Below are 27,873 nucleotides of genomic sequence, written 5' to 3'. Positions count from 1 at the left end.
GCACATACAGCCCGAGTTACAGCTACGGCTTACGGGATAGCGTGGCTGATGGGGGAGCGGCAATATTTAAGGATGCTGAAGGTAGGAATATTTTCACTCCCTTTATTTCCTAATTTGTCTTTATGAGAGTTCAAGCAGCTCGCTCCAGTTCATTTTTTTTATTCCCTACTTAGTTTTATGTATTCCTAGAATCCGTAAGATGGAAAATATTAACTGGGAGAGTGTTTTGCCCTCTGCTGTTATATGGTCTATTGAATTTGTTACAGCTCTCCATCTGCTTTTTCTTGGCTCAGAATCGCATCACTAGAACTGCGCTCCCAAGTTTTTCTGGGTGGCAAAGGGCCTGTGGAAAGTTGTTCTGTAAGAGTTCTTTTTTAAAAATAGGGATTTGGCTTAGATTTGAGTCATAAACTGATTCTCCCCCTGCCCTTGTTAAAGTGAAATTGGTAAGGGGCTCTAAGATTTTATGTATTGGTTCTTACTCATTTGGTAAAAGGTTTACTTGGCAATTAATAACAGCAGGCAGCGCAAGACCATCTACTGCTGCATAACTCTGCAAAAGCAATCTGCATGCGCAACGTTTCTCCACGTACACACCCAGAAACCTGTCTCCTCTCCTACAATACTGAGCACCGCCGATCTTTACCTCAGTAGCTGTACCCCCAGCACGCACACTCGTCTTAACACAGTTTTCTTGTTCAGTATTGCCTAAATTCTAAAAGCAAGATCAGGCATTTAGTAGATTCAGGGTTTTTATTAGTTTTCCATGTGAGCATTACAATTTATAATACATCATATCTAGTTTTACCTCCAGAATGAACCTAATTTAGTACATCATGGTATTAGTAAAAACAAGCCTGGTAAGTGGGCTAAACTTCCAACTAGCATCTTCATAGCCTTCAAACGAGGCAGGCTAGAATGTCGATCACTTTACAGACACGTAGGTAGTGTTTCCCAAAAACAACCCTGCCCCAAATTAAACTAGGAAGCAGATACAGTTTAAAGCAGGAAAGGTTCCTTTGGTCGTTCCCCTCCCCCCAGCAGAATTTAATCAACAGCTATAGTTTCGCCTCATTACAGTTTTGGAATCTCAGTGAACAATCCGGGAGTCTGTTGGGATGGAATGGCCCGTCCGCGGCGGCACCTCCTTACCGGTAGCCAGGTCCCGGCTGGGTGTAGCCCTGGGGGCCGAAGGGAGGCCGGCTGCGGGCGTAGGGGTTGGTGGCGCTGGGCGGGGGGGTCATGGTGCTGCCGGGCGGGGGGGTGAAGCCGGGCCGCGGCTGGTAGGTGCCGGGCGCCGCCTGGGAGCCGCTGTAAGGGGCGGGCTGGGAGGCCTGCGTGGTGTAGGGCTGCGGGGGGTAGCTGCCCCCCGGGTACTGCGGGGGCTGCTGCGCCGGCAGCTGCTGCGGCTGCCCGGGGAAGGCGGCGGCCGGGGCCGGGGCCGCCGGCTGGCTGTAGGCCGGGAACTGCTGGGCTTGCTGCGAGGGGGTTTGCTGCTGACTGTAGCCTGCTGGAAAGGCAAAGAGCAAGGTGGGTGAGAGAGAGCAGAGAACCGTGGGCACCTGCAGAAACACCTGGGCGTTTTGTGCAGTGGCAAACGCAAAACAATGCGGGAAGCACAGAAAAGGCCAGCCGAGCACGAACTGCAAGTTCTCCTGCCTTTCGTGCAGGCACGCTGCCTGGTTTTTGGTGCACTACCCTGGCAGCACAGCAACACTGAAAACAGTTAGTATAAAATAGTTTTCCCACAACTGACAAGAAATAAAAAAGAAAAAGAAAAAAAGACAAACAGTATTTTACCATCATGTCACATGAAAAATAAAAAGTCTTCATTGGCAAACCAGGCAAAATGCAACCTTTTTCCCAAACAACAACTCAAAAGTGAACTGTCATGAAAATACTGTCAGGGTTTAATACAAGCCATACCTTTGGTTAAATCATAGGTGTTTTCACTCCTTTAGAGTTAAATATGAAAAAGTGGTGCAGAACAGAATACTTTAGCACAAAACTTCCATTTAAACATGTCCCAAGCTTGATTTTTCTGTATAAAACCAGCTTCCAAAAGGAGTGTCTCTTATTGAAAACTTTAAAATGACACCAAGTGCTTTTATGAAGAAATGGCTACTTTTATCCATCATGAAACACACCTGCAGCTACTTGCAATGAAACCTCTCCAGTGACTGGAATCCTGTCAGCATTAAACACCAGACACACAAATTATTAAAAGTGCACAGCCCTAAACGGAAAGAGTAAGGATTGAAGAATGCACTGGAGTAAACTCACCTTGAAACTGGGATCAAAATTTACTCATGAGACAAACCTCTGAAGGGTCCATTTTTACTACCATGAGTAAATAGCCACATTGTTGCCTAGTAGATCTACAAGAGCAGGAATGGATCCTGCTCTTGGGGAACGTGGCTTTGAAAGGAGACAATACTCATGGGAACAACAGCGAAACAAACAAACAAAAAAACCCTATGAGTCAAGATCTTCAAAGGCTGCTGTCACTAGGTCCTCAAAAAAAAAGACTGCTCCTGAAAGATTAGGTTAATCGTGAAATAAGTTATGAGAAACAGAGGAGCCCCAGACCAGTTGTGGTGGTGGTTCATTCTTACTTGAAGATGATGTTGATTAGAATGCAGAGCTCGCATTGCACTACAGCTTTCACAGGAACTTCTCCAGTAAAATAATGGATTAGATGGTGGTAGGATATGACTAGAAAGCAGATGGAAACTCCTTTTTTTCCCCCACTCAGTTTTTAAGCCTAAAGAAAGTCAGATAGACCCTTCTACTTCCAACAGGCTTGTTACTTCTTCTGAAATTAGACTTCAGAAAGTCTGTCACTGTCTTCTAATTACAAATGTGGGGGTGAGAAATCTGCAGGGAACAAGATACCATTTAGAGACCCAAATCAACCAGCTCTCACACAGTGCACAGGAACAAGGGCTGAGGCACAAACCTTCAGTTCCAAGTTTTCTAGGGTTCTTATCCAAGATAAACATGGAATTTCTTTGTAAGCTCTGCAAGTGTTCTCATCTACATCAAAATTGATGCACTCCCACTTTATATATTGCACACCAAAAAAAAAAAAGGCCATACAGGCTCTATTCTGAGTCACTTAATGGTATGGGAGTCTTTTGTTTAGTTCAAGGAAGACTGTTTAAAACAAGGAATGATAAATGCTTTGTATCATTTTCTAAAAGTATTAATCAACTTGCAATTTGTTATGGAATCTGCTGTTACAGGTTCATCCCTGTACTTTAGCTGGATTATGATTCCTAGCATATACTATGCATTATTAGATGCCAGCTGCTTCTAAAGTAAATAACTGAAAAGTTCTGAAGTCAAGTTTATTTTGGGTATACACAAAAGCCAGCTTTTCATATTTGCCTGCACATAAACCACTAGTGCACTAAAATATTCTTCTGCTAAAAGTCTACTGGCACCTTTACTTGAGGTATCAGCAAAATCAACAACTAAAAAAAACCTGTCACTTGAAAGTTTCTCCGAAATTACAGTGTTTATAATAGCTAAGGATTTACTAAATGACAACTATGATCACTGTTCACACTAAATTTCGTACATGGAGATCACTCTAGATGCAAGAAATAGGGGCCATCTTTATATACGTCTGATATTTAAGGAAGCTAAATAGGGATGTTTTAGTCACTTACTTGCTAGAATCCCTAGACTGCGGAAGCTCATCCTGAGGACTGCTCATACTTCAGGTGATTCATTTTGCCTGCCTTTCTAACAATGCATTCTGCTGATCACTAATGAAGTCTGCTTTTGGTCACAATCAAGTAGGATCGAGATACCAGAACTCCAACTATGTATTAAAAATATAGACAGCTACAGTGTTCTCTTACTGGTAATTTTTGAATTGTGCCAGTTCCCATCAGAACCACAGGCACTCAGGCTGCTCAGCACCCTGAACCCCATGGGTTCAGGAAATGAAGCTCACAGGGTCGGGCACTGAAGGAGAGGTTCTACAGCTAAACCACCGTTTGACAGCTGCTTACCTGGGTACTGCATACCATACTGTTGCTGAGGCTGAGCCTGCGGCTGCTGAGCAGGATAACCAGGCTGTTGGTACTGTTGATACATCTGACCTATGGATTAAAAACGTATTTAGTTGAAGCCCAGTACCCTAGCTATATTATAAACACACAGTGAACAACATCCTAACAGTTCAAAAGCACAGAAACAAACCCTCTCACAACATGTAAAAACTTTTTTAAAAAAATCTGAACACAGTGAAGTTTGAATATGTGTTCTACCTAATTACCAAATGAAATCAATCTACAGATTTTAGTTTCTGAACCATGCTGTTCTGAAGACTAAATGCTGTTTATCTAGCTCCAACAGAATAAATAGTTCTCATTTGGTACCTGAGGCTTACTATTTCACATTTTCAGAGGATGCCAGAAGCCATGCACCTTAATTAGTGCTACTCTGGTGGGTAACAGAGCAGGAATCTTTAAACATCTTAATAACTGCTCCAGAACTTATGCTGTAAATTAAAGTACTTCAAAAGTTAAACATGTCCTCAGATTGTCTGTTTATATTAGGTTTTTAAGACCATTTCTGCATCAAAGTACTGTAAGCGGACTGGTACGTTATTTATTCTGACCACATTTTCCAGATAAGTCATCCATCTCTTAGTATCTGACTTGGTGTAAGCCAAGTTTTCTTAAGAAACCTAGAGGTATACACCCTAAAGCAAAAATAAAGCCATACACCCTTAATCTTGGGTATTCCAATACAATGCTAATTTTTCCTAAATTCACTGTTTCCAATTTCTTGGCAAAAAGAGGCAGAATATGTGTTTAGAATTAACCTATGGGACCTGTTTAGGCTTTATGCTTCTGCTGTTTTTCAATTTAGTAACAGGCAGAGTCAAAGAACAAAACCAATTATCTGCCAAAACTAAAGCTTAGCTGAACTAGAGCAGATGTGGAAACTTTACTATTATAAAGTGTTACTGTACTATTATTCATTCTGCAAAGATCAGCAGACTGTACAAATATACTGTAAGCTGTATCTTCTGAACTGCACCAAGACAAAAGCAACTCAGCTCTGCTCCAAGTCCTCCCAGACCCCTGTGCACACTGCTTTAAACGAACTCCTTATTTCTTCTTTTCTCTGCGTTCCTTGCAGCTGAAAACAATGGTATTTTACATTCACACTAAGGTGTTCAAAATATTTTATATTGGTGCAGTCGTTCAAAATGTTATTTTGAACGGTATGCAATTATTGTGGGATGAAAAGAGTGCTAAACACAAGGCTTTAAGAGAATTTAAGCCTGTTAGCTTGATAATTAAGAATTAGAAACTCAGAATACATGTTTTCTGTTTCTTAAACTCAGTTGTTGTAAGGAAGTTCTGGGAGAACAACCAGGAAGCTGCCTGTCTCAGCATAATTACCTACAGGCTAACAGAGAGACCACACTGGCACCTGCTGGACACCCCAGGTAAAGGGACATGAAAGAAACGGCATGGAGTTTTTCCAAAGCTTTCTGAGAAGGCTTGCTGTCTTCACCAGGGTTGAAGCATTAGTGAGGAACAGAGAGGTGTTCCAGTGCCATTCAAGAAAACGTTCTTAATTTACAGCCATGAATGCACTCAGGGATCCTACAGGTCGTTAAACACACAGAGTTTTCCCTCTCAATGGATTTTTACTCTGAAAACAAGATGAGCATCAATGTCTGGGTTTGTACTTAGCAGTGCTTATTGCTGTCAAGGATCTGCCAGCATTTACCATTGTTCCTGTGCACTGAAACAGCCATTTTAGCTTGATTCAGAAAAAGACCAAATAGGTATATTCACATGATGTTCTTTTCCCTAGCAGATCATGAAGGACTTACGTGAATGAACTTTTACATCTATTTCAGCAAAGACTAGCAAAGTGTCCACATCTGTACATAACTGGTCCTCGTGTGTGTTCAGCGACTGGATTTAGTGGTACAAAAGCACAGGCATGCCACAAGAGACAGCACTATGCTGAAATGTCTGTGTTGTATTGATTTAAGTCAAACTAGTGAATGCTTAAAACTTTATCAAGGGAGGTAAGCCATTCATTAGTATCAGCACATAGAGGTGAGGTGACTTGGTATTCACAAATAACAACAACTAATAACCAATTACGATCATCATAACATCATTTATTGGCAAAGAATGCCATTAAAAAATAATCCTTGATATACCAGAACGATTGACATGTGATTGGCATCACCATTTTACTTATATCCTCAAAATACTGGGAAGCTGGGGGGTGGGGGGAAGCCCAGCTTGGGGTGTTTTGGTTTTTTAAGAAATGAACTAATATTTTTAAATTCATTTTAAAACTAGTTTGTAACAAGAGCATGCTCTGCACCAGCAGTGCCATTTGTGTGAGCCAATCCTGTTGAAAACCTAACTGTCAAAACGTATCCAAAGTTCTGGCTGGGCCATGGCCCTGCAGTGGTTCTCATCTGGGCTGCACAAGAGGAGGGTGGGACAGCACAGGTCCCCACATTACCACTGGACTGAGGTGCTATCAAGCAGTGAAGTACAGAAAGCTACTCCATGTTTCAAAGGAAAGTCTTAGAACACTTTGGATAAAAGCAACTTTGTATATGAAAAAAACTCAGAGGTTGATAATCACACATATATTAACCAGCTTTGGTAAAAGACTGCCATTTACCATATATATACAATGCACAGCATAAGCACTCCCACTAGTATTTCTGATGAACAAAGTGCAATAATGACTTCTGATCTCTTCCCAAGAACTGAACCATCCTAGTTTATCCATAGAGTGCAGAAAATATAATCAATACTTAACATATTTTAGTGGCAATAATAAAAACTGCATAAACTACAGACCTTCATAATTAGTGCTGTTGTACTTTTACATGCAAAAGAAGGACTTGGGCAAAGGTATAGCACAGTTCAGTGTTTAAAAAAAAAAAAACCCACCCAAAACCACCTCAATACTATGCTTTCCTTGACCCAAGTTTAGAAAAATCATTACACCTACTCTGATACATGAGCCTAGACAACTTCTTTCCTAAGTAAGGTAAGTTTTGCTGAAACAAGTAGTTTTCGCCTTTCCTGGTGTTAGCAACCATTCAGGATTCCAACCTGCTGCTGCTAGTGCTTTTAAGTGTTTCAGTTCTAATTTAACATCAACACTTAAAACCACATACCTTATTGTATTAAAGTAATAGTGAAGTAAAAAGGCTAAATTCATCAAATACAAGTTCAGTAGCTGAGAGTATATTTTTTGAATATTAAGTTTTCTAGCTGCTGACAGAAGAATCTGAAGTGCTTTTTCCCCAAAAGTAACTTCCACACACAAACACCAAACAGTTGTTATATCTTTAAGCTACAAAGATGTCTCTTGCTGTCTCCTTTATATCACTTGACTAATTCTTAGGGAAGTAAGCAAAAAAAAAAAAAACTGAAAGCAGCAAAATAAGTGTTTTATAAGCTCCATTGCAAACAACAGCATTTGTGCCTGCTTAAATATTATGCCTAACTATGAGTTGCTCAAATACTCTGATCAATCAACATGTTACTGATGCCCTTCAAGCAAGATACTCCAAGTGACTGTGGATACTGTCATCACCCTCAATGCCTCTCACATTTACCTCAGCATTATGTTAGTACAGAAAGCAGTAGAGGGTTGTAACTTGTTTCTATACTAACACAGAAACAACTTTATATTGTACTTTTTACAGAGATAGAAATACCAAAGCAAGCCATTCCACAGACAGTTTCATCCAGAACTATGCAGGTCCAAAGGCTCAGTGCTCTTAGAAAGTATCAACAGAAAAATGATGCCCAAATGTACCAAACCTCTGAACAGGTTTATTTTTAGAAGTCAAATAACACATAAAAGGGTATAGTACAAAGGAATCTGAATACCAGAGTTAAGACCTTAAACTTTAAAGGAGAGCCAGCTGAGGCTCTCAAGGGTTACACAGGAAAACTACAATCCATGTGAGATAGTTATAAGGCTTAACCTGACTAGCACAGAGCTGTACACAGTAAAGCAGCAATGCAATAATGGCTCTGTTTTGTTAGATAGAAATGATGAGTAAACAACATTTTTAATGCATAGTAGACAAGACAACAAACTGTTAGCCGAGTGAAAGCAACTACTAATACTGCTTGACACAACACACAGGGTATGATACGAACTAAGATCTTCAGATAGCTTTAAAGTGCAGTGTATATAAAACTGCCTTACAGTAAAGTGAGCACGGACAAAAGTAGAAGACAGTACCATTGAAGTCCTCCTCACATTACATCGCCTACCCTTTTAAATAAAGCTACTGCTCCGCCTGCTGTTTCTGTATTGAACAGCATGTGAGGAAAAAAGTTTTTCTGCCTAGTGGCACAGATAAGTATGTCCTTTGGTATCAACTTTGAGTTTGCTAAATGGAAGTCATAGCTACTGATCACTCAGATTCAGACACCATCATTCATGTCTTAAACAGAAGAAAAAACTGCTGCTTACCTTCCACCTGACCAGTCTGTGGCTGTGTTCCAGGGTACGGTGGCTGCTGTGCCTGAACACCAGGGGGATGGGCTGCAGAAGAGGAGGAAGCGATGCTGTCCGGTGTTCCTGATCGTTCTTCTGCAGGGGCACTGGGTGGTCCTAGTGGAGCAAGAACAAAATACAGTACATGAAATGCACAGAGTTTGAATTGGGGGGAGGGGGAGGATTACAAGACCATTCCCTTGCAAAGTTTTTAACATTTTTTCCAGTTTTCCATAGATTTACATCTGAGAGTGTCATGCCCAAGTTAAACTAAATATATTTGCATGTCTAAGCTCTCCTTTGAAAATATTTTTTTGGGGAATTTTCCACCTGTCTCTAGGTCACTCAAATTTCATCCTTCTGAGGAACATGACGTGTTTGTGGGATAAAACCCTGTGTGACAACATGGTTTTCCCACAGCTTCAAGTGTTAACCTTGCACACATACACTGAAGACTTGCTACGTGTGGAGAGAATATGCACCTACGTACCTATTCTTTCTCATCTGGAGCAAAGGTGCAAGGCTGCATGAAACTGTTCAAATGCACTAGTGTTTTACTGTGACCCACATGGGCCCAGGCAACAAAGTGTTTTACCAACAGTCATTGACTGCATTCAGTTTAGTATAATCAGTTTCTACATGTTTAGCATTCTACTACGAGGTGGTGCCAGTCATGCAGCTCTTCAAGAATAAACATAATTCAGACAAGTAGGTTATTCCTTTCTGTTAACAGTAAAAAAGTTGACTCTATTTATTTTTGAAAAGAAACAGAGAAAAGGTGAGGTCATACAAAACATTCTGACTGACCCAAACAGCAGAAGCACAAGCGAAGAACATAAGCTGAACTGCAAGTTCAAACCCTAAGGCAGAGCAGTGGATACTGTTTTTCTATCACTGGCAGACACCAATTAAGTTACTCTACACAATAGCTTTAAGTAAATCAAATTTAAAAATTTAAGCCATTTTCTACTGCAAGCTAAAACACCATGCTAAAACAGACAGCAACATTTCAACATTTTGTATACAAAAGTTAGCATACACAGTTACAACACCTTGATATATCAAGTTTTAGAATTCTGAAAAGAAATAGTGAATACAGAACACAGCTTAATACATCCAAAATACAAATGCTTTGTTACAAAGCATTTGTTACAAATCAAGATTTGAGTCATCAATTATGAACAGGTTTTGCTTTCCTTTTCATTAGACTTATTCTTACCTGACACCTGATCGTCTGTCAAGCCAAATGCTGACATGACATTCTTGCTGATTTCATCCTGGTTCTTTAGCGGATCAAATGCAGACATGCTTGCTGCTATAACTTGAGTAGATGGCTTAACATTAGAGTCAGCAGCAGCAGGCTTTTCTTCTCTGCCATCTACAGCATCTACAAAACAAAATGCCCAGTTATTACTTCTTGAGAACTGAAAACACCATCATACATATATATCGTACTACAGAGACTTTAAAATTGCATAGTTGTGGGGGTTTTTTAAATTTTAACTGTTGATATGCTTATGTTAGGGTAACAGTGGTAAATCAGTGATGTAACAAACTGTGATGAATCACAAAGCTTAGGTTTCATTGCAGTTACTTAAAGATACACTGACACTGTGGAGTATCAGTATCACTTATCACTTTGTCTTAAATTCAAAGGTACAAGGCTCCTGCTTCAACAAATCATTCTGGTATGACTTGCCTACAAAGAATTCAAAATTAAGAAAACTTACAGGATAGATTCCAGTTTATTATAGTGTTTTATCAACTGTAGTTATTTTTTTGTTCTAACCCCTTCTCCCCGAATTCTTCCTAAGCTGACAGGTGACGTTCATCTCTTTGCAATTATACAAGTAACACTGCATCACTCGGAAACCTCTACTAGGTAAGAGTGCTACACTTTCACTTAAAAACAAACAAGTGCAGATAGGGTTTAGACTGGCTAGTTTTGTTTACACTTTTGTTACACTCTATATCACCCTAACCTCCTTCCAAAAGGTTTATAACCAGAATGCACAGTATTCCACTGAAGTTATTAATTGCTTATATTGTAGGAACAGAGGCCGAGATTTTTTAAACAACAAAACCAATAAAACTTCAAAGTGTAAAATACAAAAGCAGCATTTCCTAAAAAAAAGGCTGGAGTTCTTGGTTCGCTTCTTTACTCAGAACACTGTACTCCATGACTTTGTGTCATTATTTTCTGTGTCCAGCTTACGCAAAATCTGTAGTTAAGCACACAGAGGTATAGTTTTTACAGTACAACAGCCCTAAGCTAGGAGATCAATGCCTCAAAACTGGAAGAATAAGACTTCCTTCCCTGTTTTGCCCTCCCCTGACCCCGATAATCCTTTCCCACCCCTTGTGCTGCTTACCCTGAGTCAGCTCTGATGCTGGTCTGAGCTCAAAATGTGTGGATTCAATTTCCTAACCTGGCAAAAAAGTGGATATAATTTTTGCTGAATTAGCTTTTTACTGTTTTAGTGAATCAAACTTGCTTAGCAACATGACAAGATAAGCACCAGAGCTAGCCCAAAGTAAGCAGTGGGAGTGCTCAGCTGGGAGGAAGAAGTCTTCAGCAACAACAAACTATTAATTCAGCTCAAAGCCCTCTCAAGATGTTGTCATGACTCACAAGTGTTAGTTACAGCATTTTCATACATTGCAACAAAAACTCGGACTTTGAAGTTTTATTCCTAAGTTAACTTAGTGCTTTACTCCAGATAATTTGAATAAAAATTCTGCCTCCGAAATAACTGACGCATTAAAAATTAAGTTCTGAACCATCAAGCAACAATTAAGAATGAGCACAACCAGTATTCAAGCCTCCGTTTTTCATTTTGTTAAACAGTACACAACTCTGCAAATCGAACCAAACAATTATTTGCCAGGCTGCCTACCACTTTCAGGCAGACTAGTGGAAAGCCCTGGTTCAGCTGGTGGTTCTAAACAGTCCAGTAAACGATTCACTTTATTGCGAAGTTCTATCAGCTCTCGACGCAGGTATTTCACCTGATTAGATTCTAGGGGTCTTGGTTGTCCATTCACTGCAAAAGAACAATTAGATAAATTTAAGACTGTAGTAACATTTCGACATCCAGTTTAAAAATCACAAAAAAAAAAATCCCAACTTTTACTTGCTTGTAGCATCATCCTCCTCTGAGGAGTTTAAAGTGACAAAGTTTAGTCAACACAGACTGAACTCATTCTAGAGCTTACTGTTCCTTTAATATAATCTCAGTTCAGCATAATCCACAGTACCAGAACTGCAGAGTAAAGTCAGCAGTAAATTTCTGCATTGTTTACTCATTTCCATGAATATACCCTGAACAATACAAATACCATACTTGGTTGTGGAAAGCTGTCCCTTTAGAAAGTGCCTTTAGAACTAATGCAGTATGCACAACACTGCTGTAATTCATGAATAAGGTCAGTGTCCAAGTTAAAGGCCACTTGCTATTCCTTGGACCTATGTGCTAATTTATCAATAGCAGCTTGAAAATAAAGAACTATTTTATACAAAGGCCACAGGATAAATGTTAAAATCTATTCAACTTTAAGCAATTAATGTTAGTTTTTAGCAGTGTACTATTAACACTGCAAGATAATCATCACCATAAATTTCTCACGCACCTGTGAAGAAAACCCCACAAATGCTACAGTGGAAGATAACATGGAAAATAACATTAAGAAAAAAACATTGACCACATATATATGTATACCACGTACTTTAAGCAATCTTATAAAAAGAAATAGTTTCAGTTTCCATAAGTTCAGTTGTCACATGAAACACCAAGAGAGAAAATAGATCTCATGTATTAATCCAGTATTTTTAACTTACTGATTTCATTCTTCTGAGGTGACAAAGTTTTTAGTACCTTCTAGTGAAGCTCACTGCCTGAATTTCAGTAAACGTTATTAAAAAAAAAAAAAAAAAAAAAAAAAAAAAGAGACAAACAATCTTCTATACTTACCAAACAATGTCAGCTTAAGTATCCTACTGCACTGAATTGCAAAGGAAAGATCTGAGCTATCAAAAATTGTTATAAGATCTCCATCTGAAAAGAACATGAAAAAGTTACATTAAAAGCAAAGCCTATGAACTACTGAACGTCATGCTAGGGCAGAAGTGTTACTTCATTAGTCAAAAATAACTTTCCCTACTTGATTCTGAAGTTACTAGGAAAAAAGTTTACCATTTGAGTGCGAGAGTCAGTGTGCAGGGAAATTATGCACAGAAGGTAAGACAGAAGCATGACTGGCTCCAAAAGGGAGCCTTCTGACATTAGCCCTTTGAAAGTTCCATGTAGCTCATCATTCTTTTATGTTTATGTACAAGATGAAACAGAGCTAAGAGTTCACAAAGTCCAACACCAGAAAGAATGATGCTGCCAGTTAAAGTTATATGCCTATTCCAAGTGGCTCCAAAACTGTGCTGTTCATGAACAGACAGGAGAGTCAAGATAGATGGCACAAGCCAATCCCAATTCAATTTTTAGAAAACAAAACACGCACGCTAACAAGGGAAAACGTTAAGTGACTAGAACACTGTCTCAAGTTATACTCAGAATACTGAGGTGCAAGACTGATTTTCAACAAGGGAATTATAATAAAGTTCCTGTGTAAAAGTGAATAGTAAAAATATCTATCAGCCTTAACACACAGATAGGAATGAAGACATGAAGATGTCAAAGTAGTCACAAAAAAACTTGTCTCTCAAACCAGGAATCTGACATGAAGTCTCAACTCTTAGCCTTTTATTTTTGTGCGTCAGAATTCACAGGAACTCTCATCCGATGCATCCTAATGAATTTGCACGGTGCCATCAGTCACAGAAACTATATTAGAACTGTATGAGATCCTTTATTCTTCAAATACAAACGGCTATGCATAAACCACTGAACACCTTTAATCCTATTAATACCCAAAAGAGATACCAAGTTCCCATTAAGTCTGGTCTCTCACAATTTTTAACCTGAGTGAAGACAATCCACATTAACATCTTTGCTTACTCAGCAAGATCACAGATAAAACAAGCCTATTGTCTTTGGAGGGACAGATCTTCTGCTGTTTTAATATATTCAACAGATTATTAATAGATTAAATGAACACAAATTAGGCAGTGCAAAGGAAAGAGTGGGAATGCATTATCAGGAAAACGTGTGTATTGGCACATGGAAAGAGAAGGGATAGCAGGACCACTTCCTTCCAGACCAGCTTCATGACTGGGAACTGAGATGAGACACTGTCTAGTGAAGTTTCACCTTCAGAAGCAACAGTGTTAGACAAATGACACACAGCTTGGAACAAAGCTGACTCCAGGCTACCAATGTTCCTCCCTAAAACACTGTTACAAGGAGGCTCTGTGGACAGACACAGAAACATGTTTTTAATTACAGATTACTGCCTAAAAATTCTGAGCTATTCCTTACGCATTGGTTAAAATTTCCAACTGTATAGAAGTTATGGTTAAAATTTTCAAATAAATGAATGCTTCAGTACGAATAGTCATAAAATGCATGATGGCAAGCTGAAAAAAGCTCAAACTTTGAAGAACTACTTATTCTAATTTTGTCATACCTGACTACAAGTAGCACCTCTGCAATGGAAGGTTTTCTTAGTACAGTACCATTAATAACACCTAACAATGCCCGTCAGTCTTCAAAGAAGTTGCTTTCTAACAAAATAAACAAGAAATCTTACAAATACTAGCGAAGTGATGACATAAAAAATAATTTTCAAGTTTTCCTGAAAGAAATATTGTCTTCAAAGATTTTTTTCCATCCTATGTCCTGTTTGCACTTTCACAATCTCAAAAAACACTGGTTGATAGCAATATCAGTCATGGATTCACTGAGTAGAGACTAGGAAGTCTCCAAGAATGGAGGCTCCAAAACCCCACTAGGCAACCTTTTCCAGTGACCCTTCTGGCCAAAACTCATGCTCAACCTCCCAAACTGCAGTTTATGACTGCTGCCATCTGGTGCTACCACTCAGTTAGCTGGAGGCTGCTATTAGCTCTGCCCTCAGCCTCCTCTGCACCACACTGAACAAGCCCAGCTCCCTCAAATGCTCCCTGTAGACCACCTGCCCTCGGCCCCTCACCATCCTCACAGCATCCTGCTGGACCCTCTCCAGTTTCTCCAAGTTTTTTTAGCCTGGGGCGCAGGGGGCAAAACTAAGCACATATTTCCCAGTGGGGCCTCACCAGTGCCAGGAAGGGGAGGGTAATAGTGTCCCTGTTTGCCATTATGATCCATAACAAGACTTATACAACCAGACCTCAAACAAGTAACTTTCATAAAGTTAAACAGTCCTTTCTCTTTGGCAGTAAAGTGAGGGTGGGGGGAGGGAGGGGTGTCCCTCCAACTCAAACACTTCCTCCATCTTTTCAGTATCTTTCCTAAATGCTGATACCAAATCCCCTGGTGTGTTAACACAAAGCCCTTCTATTCCATATTCTCTTGGTAACACAATAAATGATAATTACTCCTCTTCCCAATGCACAACATTGGCAGACCATCTTATGATGCTCTTCTGTCATACCCGTCAATACTCAGATTTTACTGCCTGAACAAAGGTGCATGTTCTAAACAGTTTATCCTGCATAGCCAAATGAAAATGTCTATTAATACACATGCGTTACATGGATTAATGTCACCCAAAAGAATCCAGATCAATCCATCTTATTCTCCCTCAGCTATTTTAACATTTATGTTGAAGGCGTTAAGAATAATGATTAAAGTTTCTATTTTAAATTGCTAGCAGAAAAAAAAGGCTAAAAAGCACCAAGTACAGAATCTTGTTAGATGCATAAAGTCAGTTATATGATTCCTATTGACAGCCACCAAGTTACCCAAGTAGAGCATATACTAGGATTCATAAGGTATATGTGTATGTCAAACCATACAAAAGTCTTACAATTTAAGTATATAAGATTTATCAAAGATACTTGTCATTTTAAGGAATGTAAATGAAGCTTAATTCCTGTTATCGTGATACAGATAGAATACAGTGTTAATTATTTTCTACTGAAAAGTAAAACAGACTTTCCTTTATTTTCTCTACTAATCTTGTTATTTCAAGAAAATATTACCTTTCTCATTTTTACAAGGGACATAGCTTTCACTCTCTACTATTTCCCATGTACCCTAAATATTCCCTGCTATGCCAATTATAATTTTTTTTATCTTTAGTATAAGTCAGTGACTCCCTTAACTTACCAATGGACTGGAAAGTATTTTAGCATTAATTCTGCATCATCATGATGCATTCCAATTTTTTGTGACATTAGAAATTAGAAGAAATTAGAAATGTTTAAGACATTAGAAATCTGCCTCATTATCCTTGGCCCTGCCAGCTATGTTTCCTCATCTGCTAAATTCATCTACCCTTATATTTATCTTTTCTTTTTTTCTATTCAGTTTTGGGAAAAAAAATCCAAAAGCACCACCACCAAAAATGTAGTCTTCCTTCACTTTGGTAAATTTATGAAAGGTAGAGACATTACTGACTAGCACACCACCTTGATTACATGCAGTATGAGTTAATAACTCATTATTGGCTCCGACACAGACATCAACTTCTACTGCAAGGTAATGAAGAACAAGAACAAAAAGGCCAATCTCACATTAGGCACTCTAGTTTTAAATTCAAGCCTAACTTCAAAAAAAAAAAAAGTAAAGTTTCTATTATTGGCTTCATAGGGGCTTTAGCATATGTAACTCAATAACATGGTGTGCTTAAGATGCAATTCTACTCTTTGATTCATATAAATTCACTGCTGGCAGCCCTCATTGGTTGGTTTGGGGGTTTTTTTGGCAGACATTGGGTTTTACTACATATTCAAGAACAACCTTAAGCAGGACATGAAAATGATTTCACACCTAGTAGAGCAATTTCCTTAGTTCATAAGTGTGAAAGATGCCCAGCTTGAATATAAAAACTAACTCCACAAGGCAGTAATCAAACTGAAACTTCTTTTCCCTGGTAATTAATAAAAGCATCACATAACCTAAATATAACTTAGGAATATGCTTCTGACTATCTTAGTCCACAAATCCAGAGACAGAAGGATTGGAATTTAAAGTTTCCTAGCCTCTCCAAGCTACAAGCTTGGATACATACATGTAAGCATACAAGTTCAAAAAAAACCAAAATGTGTTAGATTCAAGGATCACAACAGTTTGATGAAGATACAAAGCTACAGTATTTTGCAGAAATTTTAAGCAGAAAATCCCATATCCAGCCCTGAAGATCACTAGCTTCACGTGTTACAGCAACAAGAAACAAAGCCAGGAGGGGTACATGAAGCATTCTTCAGAACGCTCAAAGAGTGTGCACATGAATTCTGAGAAGACCCAGATCAAGGTTGTAGAAGTAGTGGAAATCCTTAAACAAACTTAAGATATCTCCTCGCAACAGATGAAGACAAGCATTCCTCCAATGCTTGGAGGGGTAAATAACAAAATGGAAATAGCTATAATGTATATATTCCAATGCTTCTAATGACTGAAACAGATTTAAAGAAGACTCTTAGCCTAGTTGAAACAAAGTCAAGAATACCACGGTCCTCATACGACAATCCAACTGAAGCCTAGTTCTGTTAACTTTTTCCTTAATCACTTGCAGCTTCCTCTGATATTAACAACGTTTAAACATCCTTAGTAGTGATGATCAGCTAGGATAACGTATATGGAAATTTCACATCACAGTGGAGAAGCACATTCTGAGACAAAAAAAGCTAAAATTAAAAGTAGGAGGTCTCTAGGCTATGAAAGACAACCAAAGAATGAAACCATAATTAGTCTCCATACACCATTATCTTCTTCAAAAAAAGATAGAGATTGAAGCATACACAAAAACAGAGAACGATACTTAAAGAACAGGTAAGAATGTAAAAAAAGGGACTAGAAGCTTTAACCTAACAAAAAAGCATCAATCAATTTCCTTTCACCTTTCTCATTCCAGAAAGAAAAAAGAAATCGATTATGTGATGGGGGGGGGGGGAACCACCACAAATCCACTGAGCTCTCTCCCACTAGAGACCAAGACCCAAAATATTAGCCCTTCACTGCATATCAATTTGATGGGCAGTGTCTCTCAAAAGCTTCATGAACCTGAAAAAACTGTCTCAGGGTCATTCAAAGTGAAATTTTATTACCTAGATGTATGAACAAATGTTATTTGACATTTTAGGTACCACAGACAGTGATAAAGTTTCCTAGTGCTATTAATAGGAATGAACCTGAATGCTTCAATAATGTAGCTCTTTTACTGTACACCAGCATAATTATCACACAGTCTTTGCTCTAAGAGACTCTGGATTTTATCACTTCATTCTGAGTTTCATTTTATGAATGCCACCCCTCTGTCCTAAATTAAGTAACTTATTCCATGCCCCACACTGACATTCAAAGAGGAAAAACCCTCCAAACCACAACTCTCTTTCTACACATCTCAAACAAGGCCCTTTTCATTCTGTGGAAGCCCTTCTTTCTTAAGGCTGTGTTTGTTTAGCACTAACAATTGAGATTTCCTTTCAAACAACCAATGTCCAACAGATTCAAACCACCACACAGGGGAAAGATTACTTTTAATAAATATTTCAGGTTAAATTAAAAGTTTCTTCTAATCTTTCCTGGTGTAGGAAAACATAATCAAGAATTACTACTACATAAATCAAGTTTTCAAAGTCTTGCAAGAGCTTGCGTTGTCATACATGTTTATTCACTCCTCACCTTCAAATCCACTTTATCACTGAAAACACAAAAAAATGGTTAAATGAGTGGATAGAAGAGAAACCTGCAATGGCATCAGCTTCCTGCAACAGCAAAATTGAACTTTCAGGTAGCTGATATTTCAGAAAAACTGGAAGAAATACTATCTTAAGACAGCATAACCACAAGACATACAGCTTCTACTGTCCAATTCAAAGGATTTCACAATAAATCACTTACATTTGCCAATGAATTTGGACAATTCTGAAGAGGTGAATTTCAGAGTTTCTGTCCTTAGATAAATCATATCAGAGCAACAGTAGTAATTAAACCTTACCTTCATCTTTATATTTTATTGTGACTTCATCATTGCTCAGAAGTTTTCCTCTAAAAACTCTTTGCATCATTAGCACCAATTCATCATAGGTGATATCTTCATTATGAATAGGAATTCTCCTAATATCTTCCCCAAGCTGAGCTTTGATGATCAGCTTCCCACTTAAGTCCAGCTGCCCATTCATGGTGGATTCCTTATGGCCTGCGGACCTGTTAACAACAAAACATTAAAAACATTTTAGAAAACAAAATTGTTAGTTATTTAAATGTATGTGACTGTTCTGAAGGTTTCCACCTTTGGAAAGCATTACTGTTAGGAAGTTCTCCAGAGAACCCCTCTTGAACACATTCTGTGATGCGCTAATTAAACAATGTAAGTGCACGGATACATTAACTGAGCTCATGGGCAAAGAAGAACTCTGTAAGATCTGACACTTCAAATTAACAGTTACCACAGTTCCCAGTGCTAAGAATTTAAAAGTAAAGATTTTTTTACAAGTCAGACCGCTTTTAAATATGTGTGACATTTAGAAATTTCAAACTTGGGTGGGTTTTTTTGTAAGACATCAGCTGTAAACTGTCATGGAAAAAAGCTATAAAGGAACTAATATTCCCTAGGATTTGCTTTTGAGATACATGTATACAACTCTCAGGGAAAATGAAATTGCAGCAAAAGCTGTCAGCCTTACAACATTATTTTGATTACATTATCACCTTATTACATTATTTTTACATCCCCCATGATTACAATAACCAGCAAAGAGCACTTTTTTTTAATTTAAGAAAAGACTGCCACAACAAAATATCTTATTTCAAAGATTATAGGTAGTAAGGTGGCTTTACTAAAGGGATCAAGTTGAATCATGCGTTATTTCACGAACAAATAAATGAAGAGCTAAACATTGGTTCTATTATATGTGTGAGCAGAACACATTGAGGGTTCCTCTCCAGAAAGGAAGATACAAAATTTTTCCTTTTTTGAAATTTTGACTGAGCAGTTTTAACCAAGATTTTAGATTTTTAAAAGCTGCTCAATAGACCACACATTAGCTACTCATTAGGCTCAGAGCCACAAATTTGTTATGCAGTGTACATGGTCAGAACAGTCGGTTACTCTTGGTGCTTTAAGAGAGGTGGACAACCACTCCAACTTAAAAGGAAGTACAACAAAGCCACCTTGTGTCCAAGCAGCACACAGTATATATTTGAGAGTTATATCTTTAACACTTTTATATAAGACAGTTTAAAAATTATCACTTTGTATGAGGCACCTCTCATTAAAAAACACAAAGGCCTTATGTTTAAAAGAAAAACAGAAACTACTGAGAAGTTACTGAGCAGAGGAATGAAAAAAAAAAAAAAGACATCTAGATATGTCCCTTTCTTTCTTCACTATTTTGGACAGGGCCAAAACAATGTATCTGGAATGAGGAGCAATTAAAGAAGCAGTTATCTTAACATCTGAAGTACAAATACTGGAGATCTTAAAAGCAGGCAACCCTACACATCAAAATTGACATTCCCAAAGCCGCATGCAGGCAAGCATGCTGTTCGTTGTCTTGTGCAAAAAGAATTCTTGGTAAAGATATGCAGGTATTTCTCCCTTACTGTTAAGGATGTTATAACACAGTCCTTTATGAGAAAACTAAATTTTGCTTTGGTCAGTCTATTTTTGAAATACTGCATTGAAAATTACTTCTCTCCTACCTGAGAAAGAAGATGCCCAGCTAAGCCTTTAATACATCATACCTTGATGCACCTATATATATTTAACTCTACTGTTTCAATGGCAATGTTTTGCATTAAAAAGATGTAGTATGATGCTATCTCTAGATTGCAATTTAATTTCTAGGTTTTTTTGGTAATTAACTTTTATATAAAGCATTTTGTGCAAATCCCTTTGTTTAGCCCAATGACATCCAAAAAAAAAAAAAAAAAAAAAAGACAAGCAACTATTGAACAAAACTCATTCTCCTAATCAGACATAACAGGAGGTATGTGGATACAGTCTAGTGACAGAGAAAAGGGACCTGCAGTTAACACAGCCAGGTTGCTGCTGAGACACTATGATGAAACAGTGACGTTTATAGTATTGTTAATGCTTACTAACGCATTATTCGTGTTTTGCAACGTAGGAGTCTTGACTGCAGGCACGTCAACTCAGTCTAACACTTTAAGTTGGCTGTAAAAGCATAGAGTTTTGCAGAAGTTGTTTGGTTTTTTGTTTTTCATTTAAAGCATTAAAAAAATAAAATGGCGTCCATCCACAGGTTTTCTTTCACCTCCTTTCCAAAAACATACATTTATCATTACCTTGTCTGGATGCTGGATTATTGAACAGATTTCCCACCTCACTTCAGGACAGAGTTAGGATAAGCCGCCATGCACTATCAGTGCCAGAAAACAGGAAGCTGCATCAGAAAAAAACCCAAGAAATATTTATTTACAGCCATACTTCCTTAGCATTATACACTTCACATCAATCTTTCACTTTAGAACATCTTAACGAATATACCCAACTAAAAAATGTCACTGTTTTATCCATACTACATAACAATCAGATTTACACTTCTGAGTATTGTAGAGTTTGAAGTTCAACTACAACAGGTCTGAACAAGAGTTTTAATTTCATAATAGAAGAAGTTTGTTTTTTCAAAATTTTGTAACTGCATGTAGGAATTCCTAACAGTAATGTGTTCCTTTCCAGGACAGTGATCTTCCCCAACAGTCTCAAAATATTCATTTGTACGGCCTCCATCTTAAAACCCCAGGTTAAGTTAAAGAAAATAAACTTTGATTGATGTAGCAGTACAAAAACCTAGAAGTTCATTTCTTAGCTTAAGGCTGAAGCCTCTGTGGCATTAAGTAGCATGTCTTCAAGGACAGACTGCACAGCATTAGGACAGACTACCAAGGGGAAAGGAGTTGTAACACCACTTTCCCACAGGAAGAGCCACCAAACTGGGCAAGAAGGAAATGCAGTCAGAAATACACAACCACTTAAAAATATGATCTGCCCTCAATTCAGTTTAAGATTGTGCTTTTTCTGCTGGAAAGCCTATGTGATGAGCTGCATGAAGTTTATGCAGTCCACCTGTTTATTACACAAGTGCTTAATGCCCAGAGCTACAAGACAATGATTTAGTATACAGATCAGTCCAATGGAGAACATAACTGTGTGCTCCTCCCTCCCACCTGATAAGCATACCCTTGTCTCAGCACTCTTTTCTTTGTCTCTCTCTCACCCACATGGTTAATCTCAAACATCCACGATCTGATTTTTAGATGATTCACTGCTAACCAGAGAGAAAAAGTAGGTTCCTCTCATCCACATGAAACTGGGCTTCCCAGCTCTCCTCTTTCAACTCAACTGGAAGTAAACTGGAATGGGCAGGCATGAGACATACAGGACAGAAGCAGACAGCAAGCAAACCCCAGAGAATGGACAAAGCTCCTCTCTGGTTCTCATAGGCTGGCAGCTGCTCCCCTCATGCCAGGTATGAAATGTTCACCTTTAAAAACGGCTGTACTCACTCCTGACAGGGAGAGGGCAAGACTGTTGTGACATACTAAGCAGGTGAACAGGAAGAGACGACTTTCTGATTCCTCACTCACATTTTATGAAATGAGTAATGCATGAAGATGGTGCCCCTTTCACCCCAATCTTGCTACAGCTCCAGGTAAAATTTACTGCAGTGAACAAATATGGGATACAGATAATGCATCTAAGAGTGGTTTAACTTAGTTCATTTAGCTACCATCTCATGTGGTTTAAACACTAGAGCAAGGTACTGGTTTTGCTGCTTTAGCATTACAATGTAAGCTACTTAGAAACTGACAACAGTAAGAATCGAACGTCATCTGTAATTCCTAGAGATACACGTTTTGGTGGACACACCTGAGCTCCTGTGGCCTTTGAACAGATTGAATGCATCGTTTGTATCTTTGTGCAAGGAAACCAGCTACTGTAATGTACTTACAGAATTATAATGTCTTATTTACCAAGATTACTCAGAGAAATCTGCTCTGTGTCTATCAATGATTACAAAAAGGTAACAGGAAAGCATTTAGATGCACTTTTTTTGTCCAACTGTTCTCCATTGTGCCTGAAGGCATCCAGGTTTTAAGAGACAGATTCTAAACACTGCAACTGCTTGCAACTGTTACAGAAAACTATCTGAAATGTTCTAATTATTGAATTACACAGCATTCAAGCTTTTCTCCCCTCACTGTGACATAGCGGAATGAATGACTCCCTTTAGAGCGTTTTTCAGAAGACACCCAGAGTGCACACTTACAAGCTTTTTAACAGAACCAATCACGGTGTCTGCTTTCTTGAGGGGAAGAAACCAACCAAATGAAAAACCATTAACGTCTTCCTGTTTAAGAAAGACTATTTTTCATAAGAATCACACTGACATCTTTCTAACCTTCCTGGTGTACCACATGCATTTTGGAGGTACAGATTTTTTTCCTCCCTTCTTGGCTCACTTTCTATTCACATCACACACCAATCTAAATGGTGCATGTGGACAGTGACTCTCCAATCTAAGTCAGTCACTTCAGGATCCCTTCTAAAGCCATGATGTCATAACCATGTTGGATTTCACTACACTTTTTGCATTGCAGCAGAGAGAAACAGCCTTGCCTAAGAAAGGGAAGTACAGGCATTCCTGCCTAAGAAAGGGAAGTACAGGCATTCCTGCTTCACTTTTTCCTCTGTCAAAACAAGGACAAGGAACGGCAGGGTGAAGCATACAGAAACAGGGCCAAGCAGTGCTGCCTCCCAAACCCCACTCGATGGAGCCATGAGAGTCTTCCCAAGATAGCTGGGGAGTGCCGGGGGGGGGGGGGGGGGGGGGGGGCGGGCAGAAAGGAGAATAGGTCTTTTCGTTTTTCTCCAGTTCCGATAAGGGCAGGCCCGACCCAATGGGGAGCAGAAATCATAGCCATTCCCTGCTGGGAAATGAGGAGTCTGCAGTTCCTCTGGCTCCCAAAGGGAAAGAGGCTCGGTAAGCAAGGGAACACCCCCCTGCCCCCCTTGCGGAGGGAGGGAGGGGAGGCCTCTGCTAGCCCTCACTCCCGATTCCGCAGGCCGAAGAGGCCGGGGGGCGGTTTCAGCCTCCCTCAGGCGCGGCCGGGGGGACGCAAGGGGTCTCCCAGCCTCCCCGCCAGGGGCCGCGTAGCCCCTGGAACCGGGGGAGGGGCAGGGGGGCTCACCCCCAGCCCGCAACCACCCTTCCCGCCGCAACGGGCAACCACCACACACGCGGCAACCGCTCCCCCCGGGAACAGCGCGGGGAGGGGGAGGCGAGCAGCCCCACTCTCTTACTCTGGCTTCGCTGCGGTCCCGCCGGTGGAGGCCCCCCGCCCCGTCCGAGCCCGGGCACGGCCGCCGCCACCACCCGTACGTGGCAGAGGAGAGAAGGGGCTGGAGCGACGGCTGCAACTGCCGGGCCTGCGCGAGCCGCCCGCATGCGCACTCCAGTGGCCAGTGCCGCAGCGCGCATGCTCCGCCGAGGGCCCCACCTGCCTCCCAGCGACGACGCGTCAGCGGGCGGGGGCGTGGCCGCGCGATCCGCGGCCGTTGGTGGGTGTCAGGGCGGGCGTGGCGCTGCGTTGGCGCTGTGGCGGCCCGGCCCGGCCCCACCCCCGGCTCGAGCAGCCGCTGCCCCCCGCCCCGTGCCTGTGACCTCACTCTTCTCTGCCACCCCGGTCGGGGAGAGTTTTAGCCGGTATTTACCAAATAGGCAGACTTTGGGGCAAAACCTTTCAGACTCTTGGCCCAGAACACAAAAGCCAGATGACATCTGGCTAATGCTTATCCCTGAGGTAAGAGTAATACCCCTTCTCCCGGCCCTCAGGGGGAGGCGGGGTTGGCACGTCCAGCTGCAGCGAAACCTGGGAGACGTGGCCGAAACAACAGTAAACGATGGTTCAGATAGAGCACTATAACAGAGGATTTGTTTCGAAATGCAAGCTTTGACCCTCGTAGCTGGCGGTGCTGGGATGAAAAATCAGCCATAAAATTCCACACGACTTGTCAGACGACGACGCCCTCCCGCAGAGAGCCTGTTCATCCTCGAACAGTCATTTCCGTGACAAGACTATCCTTCCAGGCTAGTCGCTACTACCCTTGTCCACCTGAGAGAGAAAAACATGAATCTGAAGCTGATTTCCTGAGTTTTCTCTGTTAACGATGCAAGAATGGACTGCTAAGGGTGCCTCTCACAGAGCTGCTGGAACCGGACCTTCTGTTACTCTAGGATATTTGAGATTTCTGCTGCCTTTCTTCATTTATAAGTGAAGCTACACAAGCTGGTACACAGGACAGAAGTATCTGTGCAGAGCTAGCTAAAGCACAACTGTAGGTAGTTATTTCCTGGAATTAGAGATGCCTCTGAAAAGACACCTTTTCCTTTAGTGTCTTGAAAAGCAAGGCTTCCAAATGGCAATTTCTGCTGGGACAAGAAAAAACTCATAGGAGTTTGATTTTTTTTGTCTTTGCTTAGAGCTTTGTCTCTGCTTACAGGAGTGTAATAACAAGTCCAGCTGGCAATAAGCAGGCATTCAGTTCCACTGAAATGGAAAGGGAGGCGAAAAAGGTTTTATATGATACATGTTTTTAATTCTAAATATTTTGAGGAGGAGGAGGAGTGGTTCAGGAGGCTTATTTGATAATTATTTGAAAATATTTAGAAATAATTTGGGCATTTTCAATGAAAAAAAATCTCTTTGCTTTTAAAATATAGGAGAGAGATCTGGAAAATGGGACTTTTACATCCATTACACACACAAACTCTGCCTTACATATTTCATACCTTTGTACGGATGATTCAATCCTTCTCCAATTCATTTCTTTATCAAACCAGTGTTTCCAAAGTGTTAACCAGAAGAAACTTCATGATCCTTAAAGCCCACATATCACAAAGAATACCAAAGTTCACTACATTATTAAGATCAATATATTCCACGTGTAGATAAGAGCTGAACTATTGTTCCTGTAACAATTAAGCATATAACCTGAAAAAGACCATTTTGCTTTGCTTCATTTATGAAGTTAGGATTCGCTGGATGAAAAAAAAAGCCATAAAATGTATAATTTCCTTGGGTTTTTATGCTGAAAAGGTTTTATGTTAGGTGAGACATGCTCAGTGTTGGCTATAAGCATTTTATTAACATCTGAAATACTAGATACGGGATGTTTAATTTCATTAGTAAAAAGTCAACACATTTCAAATTCAATACTTCAAATTCTTTTTGGTTTTTTTTGCTTGTTTTTTGGTATAATTTGGAGACTATATTTATTAGTTTTTTAAAAGAGCTATGTTCAATGGAATTAAACATTTAATTATTCCATTAATTAAATGGAATGTGCTTTAGAGAATATTTTTGTTTGCGGGGAAAAAATATCAAAGACTAGAAAATATTATCACTCATTTAAGGAGCCATCCTCACAGTGTCTAGCTGCGTTTTACAACACGATCAAATATCATCCTTCCTAAACCACACTATAATTTCTAAAATACTCTTTCTTCAATGAAATTGAATTCACATAGCCAGGTATTATACATTTGATTTACAAATAAAAAATGGATGCCCATAGAAACATAAACTTCCTGTCCAAAAAAAAATAGTATGAATTACCTTTCCTAGATAACTTTTAATGGCCTTCTCTGCCTTTTCTGGAGCAGTGGTGATGAACTTCAGCCTTGTACCTGATACGACTGCTCTGTTTCGAGGCTTATCAATGCTAGAGAACATTTATTTTCTACTTCATAGAGACAGCACAGGCTTCTAAGATACGGAGAACTTCTCCGGACCACTGAAACACTTCTATGAAAACATTCAGAAAGTCTCATGTACAATGCCCAGTGTACTCAGAGGTGCTATCCCAGCCATCACATTTGATCATGCCCATGACCTTATTTGGAGCAGCTTGGAAGTTTTCAAAACACAGCACATTCATTTTCAGAAAAAAACGAGAGAGGAGGGTAAATCTGACCACTCTTCTTAAACCAGATTATTTAAAATTCAAATGGTGTTCCTGTTTTATTAAAACCAGAGATGACAAAACATACAAATATATTTGTTCAGAGAACAGAATAAAGAAATAAGATTTTTAAAAATTACCTGTCTAAATTTCTCAGGCTTTTTTCTCACAGAGGAGAGAATGGGATGAGTCAGTATAACTACTCCCATTCCTTAGACAAGAACCCACTACAGTGGGCCTTACCGCTTTGCTCAGAGTCACAAAGTGGGAAGAGCTGCTTGCACTTCACACACCGGTTGTGCTCAAGCCACCATACGCTTCCTTCTGTCAAGGTACTCTCCTCTTCCCTTACTCCTCACTTCAACAGCCAGAAACTCTTCTCCCCTCTCCCTTTGACACTGATTTCAACCTTTTTGTACTGGATAATATTAATAAAAGGTGGATGGAGAGGGGGGAGGGTTTATATTTCCTTACAGCCTAAGTTTAGAAACCAAACTCTTAACGCCTAGGTCTAAGGGGCCCCTCTTCCACGCTCCCCGTAAGGCCAAAGGACAGAGAGACAGAGAGAAAGCTGCAGCCCAAAGTCGGTTCAGAGCAGGGTGCTGACTGAAGCACTCCAGCTGCTATTCTGGTAACACCCATCTGCCTCCGAAAGCGAACATGCTTCCTATCACAGGCTAAGGCTGGGGGTGATGTGTGTAGGACCTGTGTTACATATTTATAACGAATTTCTTTCCTAGCCTGTTTCTTCAAGCATCTAACTTTTTTTTTGTTTTCTCATATGGAAAGAGAATATTTTGTCTAATTACCATTTATAATAAAGAAGTTTTAGCTGTGAAATTTAAAAGACCATTGTAAGGTACAGATTTTCTTCTGTAAAGACCAAGCCAACAAATTACAGAAGTAGTAAGTAGAATTTGGACCCAGAGCCGAGAACTGTGCTGTTTGCTGATTTACCTTTTGGTTTCTAACTAAATTGAAATTGTTCTTACAAAAGGGAGAGGAGAGCTACAGTGCATAGGCTAAGTAAACATGTTCAACAGGCCTGAAAAATGAGCAGGGCATAAAATAGAGCAACTTCTAGACGTCTGTACTATAATATAAAACTACAATGATCTCAGTTCCTTTCAAAGACCTTTGTCAGTGACATGCAGTACAAGTAGTATCAAGAGAATCTAGCACTGCATTGCTGCTTAACAGTCGCACAGTCTTGCTAGCATGTGGTCCTGCTTTTGGCTCCTGGTGGTCTTGGCTTATGATCTGTTTCGAGCTACCTGCAGTTGGAGTTACATGTCCGTC

General features: G+C 39.8%; 1 protein-coding gene across 2 annotated transcripts; it reads right to left on the bottom strand.

The window, feature by feature from the left end:
- Window positions 1-50: 50 nt before the first annotated feature.
- Window positions 51-24,071, bottom strand: TFG (trafficking from ER to golgi regulator). Of its 2 annotated transcripts, none has more exons than XM_075514238.1 (9): window positions 23,914-24,071; window positions 20,895-20,992; window positions 18,583-18,791; window positions 12,501-12,584; window positions 11,427-11,573; window positions 9,749-9,916; window positions 8,506-8,646; window positions 4,023-4,112; window positions 51-1,507 (listed from the first exon to the last, which is right to left on the bottom strand). In XM_075514238.1, exons 3-9 carry the CDS (start codon window positions 18,764-18,766, stop codon window positions 1,149-1,151), a joined length of 1,173 nt encoding a protein of 390 aa, XP_075370353.1. In that variant the 5' UTR covers window positions 18,767-18,791; window positions 20,895-20,992; window positions 23,914-24,071; the 3' UTR covers window positions 51-1,148. The 2 variants fall into 2 exon arrangements, with proteins under 2 accessions (XP_075370353.1, XP_075370344.1); XM_075514229.1 differs by having other exon boundaries at window positions 54-1,510; window positions 23,914-24,069.
- Between the last annotated feature and the right edge of the window lie 3,802 nt (window positions 24,072-27,873).

The sequence above is a fragment of the Mycteria americana genome, chromosome 1 (genome assembly GCF_035582795.1).
Source record: "Mycteria americana isolate JAX WOST 10 ecotype Jacksonville Zoo and Gardens chromosome 1, USCA_MyAme_1.0, whole genome shotgun sequence".
Lineage (NCBI taxonomy): Eukaryota > Metazoa > Chordata > Aves > Ciconiiformes > Ciconiidae > Mycteria > Mycteria americana.
The sequence above is the reverse complement of the archived record's forward strand: the minus strand, read 5'-3'. Positions and strand labels throughout refer to the sequence as shown.